The sequence below is a fragment of the Rattus norvegicus genome, chromosome 18 (genome assembly GCF_021556685.1).
Source record: "Rattus norvegicus strain SHRSP/BbbUtx chromosome 18, alternate assembly SHRSP_T2T, whole genome shotgun sequence".
NCBI lineage: Eukaryota > Metazoa > Chordata > Mammalia > Rodentia > Muridae > Rattus > Rattus norvegicus.
The window spans coordinates 28,735,193-28,747,243 of NC_141551.1; the positions used below are offsets into that span (position 1 = coordinate 28,735,193).

The 12,051-nt window shown below is 43.3% G+C and overlaps 4 protein-coding genes across 4 annotated transcripts in view; all 4 read left to right on the plus strand.

Annotated features, from left to right (window-relative positions):
• The window catches only part of Pcdha1 (protocadherin alpha 1), a 264,765-nt gene that overhangs the window by 14,527 nt on the left and 238,187 nt on the right, over positions 1 to 12,051 (plus strand). The gene's annotated exons all lie outside the window — the stretch shown is intronic.
• Positions 1 to 12,051, plus strand: part of Pcdha2 (protocadherin alpha 2) — a 255,785-nt gene that overhangs the window by 5,547 nt on the left and 238,187 nt on the right. The window lies entirely within an intron of this gene.
• Positions 627 to 12,051, plus strand: part of Pcdha3 (protocadherin alpha 3) — a 249,612-nt gene continuing 238,187 nt past the window's right edge. Inside the window, exon 1 of the mRNA NM_053941.1 lies at positions 627 to 2,996. Within this exon, the coding sequence (NP_446393.1) occupies positions 627 to 2,996 (2,370 nt within the window). The remainder of the gene's footprint in view (positions 2,997 to 12,051) is intronic.
• Positions 7,071 to 12,051, plus strand: part of Pcdha4 (protocadherin alpha 4) — a 243,172-nt gene continuing 238,191 nt past the window's right edge. The window contains exon 1 of the mRNA NM_053933.2: positions 7,071 to 9,574. Within this exon, the coding sequence (NP_446385.1) occupies positions 7,190 to 9,574 (2,385 nt within the window). The 5' untranslated portion in view covers positions 7,071 to 7,189. The remainder of the gene's footprint in view (positions 9,575 to 12,051) is intronic.

The window sequence follows — 12,051 nt, forward strand, 5'->3', positions numbered from 1 at the left end:
CATTTATCACATATTTTCATGTCTTATATCTTCGTTGTCACAAATATCAAAGACTTACCTTTCTATAAAATGTCTGGCATTTAAAATGGAGATTTCACTCAGACACCATCAGGTAAAGATCCTTTTAAATTGTTTAAGCTGTATGTCCTGTAAACAGTGAACTATATTAAAATACATCTTAAAAAACTGTTGTGAAATTTTAATGGGAAAACTCCGAAGAGAAACAGAAAACAGTGTGCCGCTTATTACACAGGAAGTTCCATTATTAGTAGTGATGCCATGAGCTGAATAGTATGAAGGCCATGTTTTGATAAACAAACACTTTGCTAACTATTTGAAGGAAATCACAGGTCAAAATCAATGCTGCAACCTTTCAAATTGGGCATAGAGGAAATATAAGCACATTGAATACTTACGCATTTAGCCACTTGGTGTCGCTGTCCACCGCAAGTTCCTTCCTAAAAGAAACGCTGTCGGTATTACACATCCACACCATCCTTTTTGTCATTGTCTCAGACAAAATGGTAACGGTAAGGTGTTTTAAGATGTGAAGAATAAGAAACTGAAAACATTCAAGAAATTTTGGATCGGTGTGAGAGCAACCAAACATCCGGAAGGGTCTTGCGATGGTGTTTTCTTGGAGAAAAGATCGGCGTCTGCTGCTCTGGCTTCTTCTCTTCTCAGCCTGGGAGGCAGGGAGCGGCCAGCTCCATTACTCCGTCCCAGAGGAGGCCAAACACGGCACCTTCGTGGGCCGCATCGCGCAGGACCTGGGGCTGGAGCTGGCGGAGCTGGTGCCCCGCCTGTTCAGGGTGGCGTCCAAGGACCGCGGGGATCTTCTGGAGGTAAATCTGCAGAATGGCATTTTGTTTGTGAATTCTCGGATCGACCGGGAGGAGCTGTGCGGGAGGAGTGCGGAGTGTAGCATCCACTTGGAGGTGATCGTGGACAGGCCGCTGCAGGTTTTCCACGTGGAGGTAGAGGTGAGGGACATTAACGACAACCCGCCAGTATTTCCAGCGGCCTCCAAGAATCTGTTTATTTCTGAATCTCGACAGCTTGGCTCCCGATTTTCGCTAGAGGGCGCATCAGATGCAGACATCGGAACAAATTCGTTATTGTCTTACAGTCTTAACTCCAGTGAGTATTTTTCTTTGGACGTCAAAAGAAAAGACGAGGAAATTAGATCTCTGGGACTGGTGTTGAAAAAACTTTTAAACCGAGAGGATATTTCTGAACATCATTTATTGATAACGGCAGTTGATGGTGGGAAACCTGAGCTCACTGGCAGCACTCAAGTGAAAATCACTGTCCTAGATGTGAACGACAACGCCCCAGCATTTGAGAAGACACTCTACAAGGTCAGATTGCCCGAAAATGCTCCAAATGGAACTGTAGTTGTGGATGTTGACGCCACTGATTTGGATGAAGGAGTAAATAAGGACATTGTATATTCTTTTCACCCGGATATGTCAGCTGAGATCCTGTCAAAATTCCACTTAGACCCGGTCAATGGATACATCACTGTGAAAGGCAACATAGATTTTGAGGAAACCAAATCTTTTGAAATCCAGATAGAGGCAGCAGACCAGGGAACTCCCCCAATGACAGATCACTGCACGGTTCTAGTTGAAATTGTGGACCTCAATGATAATGCGCCTGAATTGGTCATCAAGTCACTATCACTTCCTGTGTTAGAAAGTTCTGCGCCTGGCACTGTCATCGCCCTGATCAGTGTGTCCGACCGTGACTCTGGAGCCAACGGACAGGTGACCTGCTCTCTGAGCCCTCAAGTCCCCTTCAAGCTGGTGTCCAGCTTCAAGAATTACTATTCACTCGTGCTGGACAGCCCTTTGGACCGAGAGACTATCGCTAACTATGACGTGGTTGTGACTGCCAGGGACGGGGGCTCGCTCTCTCTGTGGGCTACTGCCAGCGTGTCCGTGGAGGTGGCTGATGTGAACGACAATGCGCCCCTGTTTGCTCAGCCTGAATACACAGTGTTTGTGAAGGAGAACAATCCACCAGGTACGCATATCTTCACGGTGTTTGCGGTGGATGCAGATGCACAAGAGAATGCATTGGTGTCCTACTCGCTGGTGGAGCGGAGGGTGGGCGAGCGCTTGCTGTCGAGCTATGTGTCTGTGCACGCGGAGAGCGGCAAGGTGTTCGCACTGCAGCCTCTGGACCATGAGGAGCTGGAGCTGCTGCAGTTCCAGGTGAGCGCGCGGGATGCTGGTGTGCCTGCCCTGGGCAGCAATGTGACTCTGCAGGTGTTTGTGCTGGATGAGAACGACAATGCGCCCACACTGCTGGGGCCTCAAGCAGGCAGTGCAGTGAGCGAACTGGTGTCACGGACAGTGAGTTCAGGACACGTGGTGACAAAGGTGCGCGCGGTGGATGCAGACTCTGGCTACAATGCGTGGCTCTCTTATGAGCTGCAGTCGGCAGCGGGCAGTGGACGTCTTCCCTTCCGCGTGGGTCTGTACACTGGTGAGATCAGCACCACACGTGTCCTGGATGAAACAGATGCCCCGCGACAGCGCCTATTAGTGTTGGTGAGGGACCATGGCGAGCCGGTGCTGACAGCAACAGCCACCTTGCTGGTGTCTTTGGTGGAGAGTGGACACATGCCAAACACCCCATCCCGGGCCTTGGTGGATTCTGCGGGCAGGGAGGCTTCACTTGTAGATATTAACGTGTACCTGATCATCGCCATCTGTGCCGTGTCTAGCCTGCTGGTGCTCACGCTGCTGCTGTATGTTGCACTTAGATGCTCCACAGCGCCTGCAGAGGGCGGGCCTGGGAAGCCTATGCTGGTGTGCTCCAGCGCGGTGGGTACCTGGTCTTACTCGCAGCAGAGAAGACAGAGGGTGTGCTCTGGAGAGGGCCCACCGAAGACCGACCTCATGGCCTTTAGCCCAAGTCTTACACCCTGCCCAGTTAATCAAGATAAAGAGGACAAACTGGTTGGAGACATCGATTTCTCCGTCAAAGTGAGTAAATTTTCCCCCTAAAATATTCACATTTATATGCCAGTATTTTCTTTTTTTTTGGGAGATGCATTAAAATGAACTATTCTATTTATGTTCTTTCTGCAATGCACTTTACACTCGCTAATATTATCATTAAAACTGTGGGTTCTCATGACTAAAGTGTGTACTGAATGGACAAGGGGTGAGATCCACACTTAAAATGTATCTGTTGATAAATACAGTAGTAGGATCATTTTATGACTGTCTGGGTACCAAGGAAACCATTTTTATCTTGTGTGAATTACAGTATTTAGGGCATTTTATTCCCTCTTGTCCACTAATCTCTGTGCAAAGCTTCAATATCTTTGCCTCTTTCCCTGGGATTTCTAGGATGTGCCAGAAGAATGAGCAGTGGCTCAGTTTCTAAGTTGTTATTCAGGCTTTGTATTCAGAGAAGGTCATTAGTAAGAACTTTTCTTTGACCTATCACTCATGGGACATTGACATTCTTACAACTACATAAAAGAGGTTAACAACGAAGAGGTTTTACTGGTATGGTTGTTTAAAAATTACATAGAGACTTATTTTCAACAAATTGCCCAAATGGAAAGGAATGCACCACTAGATTAAAAATATTATTTTAAAAGCATTTAAATATGTTGTGGGAGTATTAAATTTTCATTCCACAGTGGTTTTTAATGAAAAATTTAGGATTATGTGTGTGAGTGATACACACAAGTGCTCTTAACCACGAGCTATCTTCCCAGCCTCTCCACAGTGGTATTTTAAATATTTCCATTAATGAGAAATCAAAGCAAAACAAAGGTCTGAAATTGCTGTGCCCTCATTTTACCCAACTGAAAACTATTTTAATTTCTGCTGGTTGTGCTAGTACACACCTTTAATTCCAGCACTCGGGAGGGAGAGGCAGGAGAATCTCTATGAGTTCAAGGCCAGTTTGGTTTTACAGAGTGAATTCCAGGACAGCCAAAACGACATAAAAATATAATGTATAATTAATCTTGAGAAGTTATTTTCAGTTTGGCTCTGTGAATATATATCTGCCTTGCACTTGGTAGATATCTTCAAACATCTGACACCAAATAAAATTAAAACAAGACTATTCTCCAGTTATTTTTCCAATGTATATGTTCATTTCTCCCAAAAATAAGACATGGAATTGTGTTCAATTTCCCTTGGTACCGGAGAGAAATAATAGCAAAATAAAACCTGGTTAAGGATCATGGCATTGTGGGCAGTCTAACGTGCGAGATACATTGTTTTGTTTTCGTTTTTAAAGCCAAGCTCTTATTATGTAGCTCTAGCTGTCCTGGAACTCATTAGGTAGATCAGGCTGGCCTTGAACTCACAGAGATCTGCCTGTCTTTGCCTTCTGAGTGCTGGAACCAAAGGGGTGCACGATTGCACCTGGCCGAGATACATGTTTTCTTTATCATTCCTCATGTTTATTTCTATGTTCTTTCCTGGAGTCACCCTTTTCTGTTCCTTCATTCATCAAGTACTTGCCACAGCATGTCCAACCTCAATTAGAATCATATTTTATCAGTCTGCTATCATCCTGTTGTAGGTTGCAGGGTCATTGAATATGGGACTTCAGTCTTCTAATGCAGCTCTTCTTGAAATTCTTGATTAAGAAGACTTTCAACAGGACATGTTTGAAAGTTTTTGAGATAGGGTCTCAAGCAGCCCCTGTTGGTCTTGACCTTGGGCAAATATGATTTGAAGTATATATACTATAAAAAGTAAGTTTTCATTAACTAATTAATTAATGTATATATCACACATATAGAGATCAGAAGACAAGTTGAGGGAGTTGACCCTATCCTTCTATGTGTTCTGAGTTTAAGAATCAAATTAAGATTGCCAGTTTTGCATGGCAAGTGCTTTTTACCCACTAATCCGTCCCATTGTCCCCATAGTGAATATTAATAAATATTTATTTCAAATGAATATTGTATTATTTCTTTTGTCGTGGCGATAATGTGCTAATAAAATTAACTCAAGGAAAGAAGTGTTTATTTTGGTTCATGGTTCTGGGGTTACTACTGTCCATCACAATAGGGAAGTCTTGCCAGCAGGTCATCTTGTCCTGTAGTAGGAAGTAGAGAATGATGAGTGCTGATCCTCTGTTGCTTTCTACTTTTTTTCAAAGCAAGTCTCCAGCAGGGGAATGCTGCTGCCCATGTTCAGGATCAATCTTCTCACCTCAATTAGCATAGTCTAGCAAATCCCTCACAGATATGTCCTGAGGTTTGTTTCCATCAGGATTGTTGAAAATCAAGTTAACAGAAAGATCAACTGCCACAAGTATTAGTTTTTATTCTGTAGATGCATAGGCTCTGTAAGTAAAACAAAGGGAGGATACTTCTTCTGACTTCTTCCAGGGTGTCAGCCCAGAATAATTACAGACTTTTGATAATTAAAAAAAGTCTTTGGGTTCTCAGTGAGAGTATGTTTTTTCTGTTTTGACTCAGAAATTAGTTTCATGTGAGTGAGAGAAAGGAAAAAAACGATGATCTTTATAGAGAGAGGGAGCTTGAAATTACTTTTGACAGTTTGAGTTTTCTAAAAATAACTTGATTTCTAAACAAAAATGGAAAAAAGAAAATTATGAATTTAGGATGAAAGGGAGTCTGCAGATGGCCACTTGAACCATCTCCTCACCTGTTAGCATTCTACAGGAGACTTCAGATGGTCACTTCCGCCCACTCTTTCTTTGTTACGGTTGTATAGGAAATTATCTTGTTTGTTGGGAATATCTCCGTTGTCTACTTAGACATGGATGAATCAAGATCATGCCTGGCAAATTTTGGCTTAAAAATTAAGGTAAAACACAGGCTTTCTATGTTAAAATATATCCTCTTTAGGTCAATATCATGTAAATTTTAGTTTCTTGTTTTTGTTTTTTGATATATTAATTTTATTTTATTTTTAGTATTTTGTTCATGTTTTGAGACATGATTTCTTTGTGTGGCTCTGGCTGTCCTGGAACTTGCTCTGTAGACCAGCCTGGGCTCAAAATCTTGTCTCTGATCTGCCCGTGTCCGTCTTTCAAGCATTAGGACTGAAGGTCTGTGCCACACCTCTCACCTTGGATTTTGTATCTCCATAAAATTAAAATGTTGAGATGCCATATGTTTAGAACTTGAGTTAAATATTTTTTAAGAAATTAAGAAATGACCCTGGGCTAAAAATGTAGGTCAGTTGCTAGAGTGCTCGCCTAGTTTGCAAGAAGCTATGAGTTCTGTGCCCAGCATCCCACGAAACTTACGGTGGTGTATGCCCATAATCCAGCACTTCGGGCAGGGGAATCAGACATTTCAGGTAAACTTCGGTAATTTTGAATTACAAGATAGTCTAGGCTAAATAAAACCCAGCCTCAAAAATGAAAAGAAAAGGAAACCAGTTGTGTTGGGTAAATATTCAACAAACATTATTCAAATACTTCAGAGGAACCACATATTAAAATACAACAATATCTTTAAAAGAATTATTTCAAAAGGTTGCACAGATACTTAAACGGTTGCAAAGGAGTAATTAGAATCAAACAAACGAACCAAGCATGCAGTCTTCGTACTTCAAGTTATCAAAAAGTGTAAAAATAACTGTCCAGTTGTTTTAGTCGTGAAATGTCTATAGTTTGGCGGGGTTGTTAAATTGCTACAGACTGAACCGCTCACTCGGAATCTGTCTTGAATTTTCCTAATCTGCACCGCATCACTACATGTTTACCAAGTTTGAATTAACAACAGCTTGCTCTCTGTAAAGACTTAAAACCTACACGAAAAAAAATCTACATCAATTTCCACTGTATTAGAAGTTGATGCTCTGGCAAAGCGAAAGGTCACATACAATCACTGACACAGAAGAAGATCTATAAAATATGTCTCTATTTTGCGAAACGGGAAGCCTATTTGGAAAGGGTGAAAGAATAAACAAGACAGCTTCTAGTGGTGTGGACTTCCGGAAATCATACTTACAGTCTGGAGCCACATGGTGTCGCTCTTTACCGTAAAACAGATCATACAGAAGGCAGACTGAAAGAAAAACCATTTCCATTCTTCCCGGAAAGCTGTATTTACCATCCCGAATCGGAACAATGGCGGATGCAGTGGCGATGGACTGACGGATTAGAAGAATCCTCCTAGCTCTGAGAGAGAATCCCTAACAGAACAAAGCATTGTGCACTTGAAATGGAATTTTCCTGGGGAAGTGGCCAGGAATCCCAGCGCCTGCTTCTCTCTTTTCTGTTTCTTGCAATCTGGGAGCCAGGAAACAGCCAGCTCCACTACTCCATCCCAGAGGAGGCCAAACACGGCACCTTCGTGGGCCGCATCGCACAGGACCTGGGGCTGGAGCTGGCGGAGCTGGTGCCTCGCCTGTTCAGGGTGGCGTCCAAGGACCGCGGAGACCTTCTGGAGGTAAATCTGCAGAATGGCATTTTGTTTGTGAATTCTCGGATCGATCGGGAGGAGCTGTGCGGGAGGAGTGCGGAGTGTAGCATCCACTTGGAGGTGATCGTGGACAGGCCGCTGCAGGTTTTCCACGTGGAGGTAGAGGTGAGGGACATTAACGACAACCCTCCCACGTTCCCAACCACACAAAAGAATCTGTTCATCGCAGAATCAAGGCCACTTGACACTTGGTTTCCACTAGAGGGCGCTTCAGATTCAGATATCGGAATCAATGCTGTGCTGACTTACAGACTAAGTCCAAATGATTACTTTTCTTTGGAAAAACCAACCAACAGTGAACGGGTAAAAGGTCTTGGGCTTATATTACGGAAATCTTTAGACCGGGAGGAAACTCCAGAGTTATTTTTAGTGCTCACTGTCACGGATGGAGGAAAGCCCGAGCTGACTGGCAGTGTTCAGTTACTCATCACAGTGCTGGATGCCAACGATAATTCTCCAGTTTTTGACAGATCTCTCTATACCGTGAAATTACCAGAAAACGTCCCAAATGGGACATTGGTAGTCAAAGTCAATGCCTCAGATTTAGATGAAGGCGCCAATGGGGAAGTTATGTATTCATTTTCTACAGATATTTCACCAAATGTGAAAAACAAATTCCACATAGACCCGGTTACCGGAGAGATCGCTGTAAAGGGATACATTGATTTTGAAGAATGCACATCCTATGAAATTCTCATAGAGGGAATTGACAAGGGACAACTTCCCCTCTCTGGACACTGTAAAGTTATTGTACAAGTTGAAGACATCAATGATAACGCCCCAGAGTTGGAATTCAAATCTCTATCACTTCCAATCAGAGAGAATGCTCCGGTGGGAACTGTCATCGCACTCATCAGTGTGTTTGATCCGGACACGGGTGTCAATGGGCAGGTTACTTGCTCCCTGACTCCTCAGGTCCCCTTCAAGCTGGTGTCCACTTTCAAGAATTACTATTCGCTTGTGTTGGACAGCGCCCTGGACCGGGAGACCACAGCTGACTATAAGGTGGTAGTGATAGCCCGGGATGGGGGCTTGCCCTCGCTGTGGGCCACGGCCAGTGTGTCCGTGGAGGTGGCTGACGTGAACGACAATGCCCCTGCGTTCGCACAGCCTGAATACACGGTGTTTGTGAAGGAGAACAACCCACCTGGAGCGCACATCTTCACGGTATCCGCGGTGGACGCAGACTCACAGGAGAACGCGCTGGTGTCCTACTCGCTGGTGGAGCGGCGGGTGGGCGAGCGCTTGCTGTCAAGCTATGTCTCTGTGCACGCGGAGAGCGGCAAGGTGTTCGCACTGCAGCCTCTGGACCATGAGGAGCTGGAGCTGCTGCAGTTCCAGGTGAGCGCGCGGGATGCTGGTGTGCCTGCCCTGGGCAGCAATGTGACTCTGCAGGTGTTTGTGCTGGATGAGAACGACAACGCGCCCACCCTGCTGGAACCCGAGGCAGGAATCTCTGGTGGAATCGTGAGCCGGCTAGTGTCCAGATCAGTAGGTGCGGGCCATGTGGTGGCCAAAGTGCGCGCGGTGGATGCGGACTCTGGCTATAATGCATGGCTCTCTTATGAGCTGCAATCGTCAGAAGGCAATTCCCGTAGCCTATTCCGTGTGGGTCTATATACGGGCGAGATTAGTACTACGCGCAGCTTGGATGAAGCAGATTCGCCGCGTCAGCGCCTTCTGGTGCTGGTGAAGGACCATGGCGACCCAGCAATGATGGTTACTGCCACAGTGTTGGTGTCGCTGGTAGAGAATGGCCCGCTACCAAAGGCTCCATCGCGAGTGTCCACAAGAGTCACAAACGCGGAGGCGTCACTGGTGGATGTCAACGTGTATCTGATCATCGCCATCTGTGCAGTATCCAGCCTGTTAGTGCTCACGCTGCTGCTGTACAGTGCCCTGCGCTGCTCCACTGTCCCCAGTGAGAGCGTGTGCGGGCCTCCAAAACCAGTAATGGTGTGCTCCAGCGCAGTGGGGAGCTGGTCATACTCTCAGCAAAGGAGGCAAAGGGTGTGCTCTGGAGAGTACCCACCTAAGACCGACCTCATGGCCTTTAGTCCCAGTCTATCTGATTCAAGGGACAGAGAGGATCAATTGCAGTCCACAGAGGATTCCTCTGGAAAGGTTAGTTTTTATTGTCTTTAACCTGCCTTTTCGTGAGTGGCTTGTTATCACTTTCTTCACAGATTTATTTATTACTGGATTTGGGATTCTTGCATGATGAAAGTTTTCCTTTGGGAGTTTGACTATATCTTCTAGCATGCAAAATTTCTGCCGAGAAATCTGCTGATAAGCTTTATGGTGATCCAGCTGCCGTCAAAATTCTGTCTTTATTGTGGTTGATTCTTGACAATTAGTTTGTAGATGTGGCTTTACTCAGTCTCTTCCTCTCTGAACTATGCTAAGATTCTTGGTCCTCACCATCCATTTCATCCTCAGATTTCGAGAGTTTAAGACATAATTCCAAAGATTTCTGCAGTTCTCTTCTTTCTGTGAATAACACAATGCAAATATTGGCTCACCAAAAAATAAACAAACAAACACCCCAAACAACCATTAAGTCTCTTAGTTCTTCATTCTTCAAGGTTCCCTTTTAGCTTTGACAATCTTCAGGAGCAAACATTCCATCCTTGAGGCCTCTGCTCCTTTTGCTTGGTCCTGTATGTATAACTGCTCTCCTGAAGTTTTCAGTCAATCGTGTTCTTCAATCCAAAATTTCTGTGCAGTTGGTTAAAACTCCATCTCTGTTGAAACCCAGCCTTTGGGTAGTGCTCTACCCTCTGAACGTTAGGATGTAGAATTCGAGGTCCACTCTTCCACACTCCTTCGAGAGAAGCTAGAAGCTGTTGCTTCCTCTCGCCAGGGCGGTATTTTACTGGGAGAAAACTCTATGATGAGAAGTTCCTTGTGTTTTTCACCTGCTTTGAAACAGCAGTTTTGAGCTTGTCTGAAGTTCAGGGGCTTCTGGCTTCATTTTTAGGTCTCTCAGGATTGGAACAGGGGTGGTATATTCTTCTTGACAATGTGCCTCTCTCTCCTTAGGGAAAAGGAGGTCTAGAACTTCATATGACAACATCTTGCTGATGTCTGTAGCTCTGATGTGTGTTTTAAAGTCATAAATTCTTTTAATTTTCTCTTTCATTTCCTAGAGATTATAAGGCACACTGTTGACTTGTAGAGGCATAAACCAATACTTGCAATGTATTGTAATGTTGGGAGAGTGCTGGGAGCTTAGGGAACCATTCTGTGTATCTGCTGCCCAATTTATGTTACACTTGTGCTTTTGAATTATGCATAGATCCTTGACATACAGTTATTACTTTTGTACTGTTAATACTAATTTATGCTTGTGTTTCTGAGTTCATCTTTCTTCTGAAAAGGGTTCTTGAGTATTTCTTTTCCTATGGTCTGATAGTGAAGAAATCTCCATGCTTTTGTATATTCAGATGTATTTAAATGCCACCTCTGAGAAATAGTTTTGTTAGGTATTTAGTGCTTAGTTGGAAGTATTGTTCCCTACCACTTTCAAGATAACTTTCTATGGTCCTTTCATGAGATGATGACTACCAAATTTATCATTGAAATATTATGACTTTTTTTCTTCTTTAGCTCCTTTAAAAATTCTTTCTTGATGAGGTTGTGGTGACACAAGATTGTAATCTGAGCACTTGGGAGGCAGATGCAGGTGGATCTCTGAGGCCAACCTGGTCTACAGAGTGAGTTCTAAGACAGCCAGATCTATACAGAGAGACCCTGTCTTGAAAAAACCAAAGCAAAAGATTCTTTTTTTGTTTGAAAATTGTCAACAGCCTTTGTATTACCTGATCAGTTTTGAATTACTTTTAAAAATCTCCCTGAAGTCTTTTTAATGACCTTTTGTACCTGTGAAATGATTCTTTATCAATTTAAAAATAATATTTATTAGCATACCCTCAAATATTGCTCCTACATTACATTACTTTCTTCTGAGAATCACCATACATATGTTAAATTTTCTCACCATATACTTCATATATATCTACTTGTCCTTTTAAGTCACTCACGCTCTTTGCTGCCTGATGCTTATGTTGTTGCAACTTTCCCCTTACTTGGTAATTATTTCTTCTTCCTTCTCTTCTTTGTTTTTTGAAATAGGATTTCTCTGTGCAGCCCTGGTTGTCCCAAAGTTTGCTCTACAGACCAGGGTAGACTTAATCCCTGAGATCTTCCTGCCTCTGCAATGCTGGGATTAAAGGCATGCCTGGTTCTTTTCTTATTAATCTAGGTACAAATCAACTGAATTCCTGACTTTGGTCAGTGCCCTCCAAATTTTAGAACCTTGCTTTGCTTTTTTAAAAAAAGTAGTTTTTTTAAGCGAAATTATCTCCTTTTAATGAATTTAATTACCATAAGAATTATAGTTATTTGTGGTCTCTCATGTCACTGAATCATCTATCAGAACGTTTTTCTTCTCATAACTTTCTTCTTATTAAGTCCAATAATATTGAATTAAACTCTATAACCTGTACAAGGAAAGTTGCAGTTGTCTTGAATGACATTTTCTTTCAGAAAATCGTAATCTATTTAAATATTTGCTTAACATGCATTTGAAAATATACATT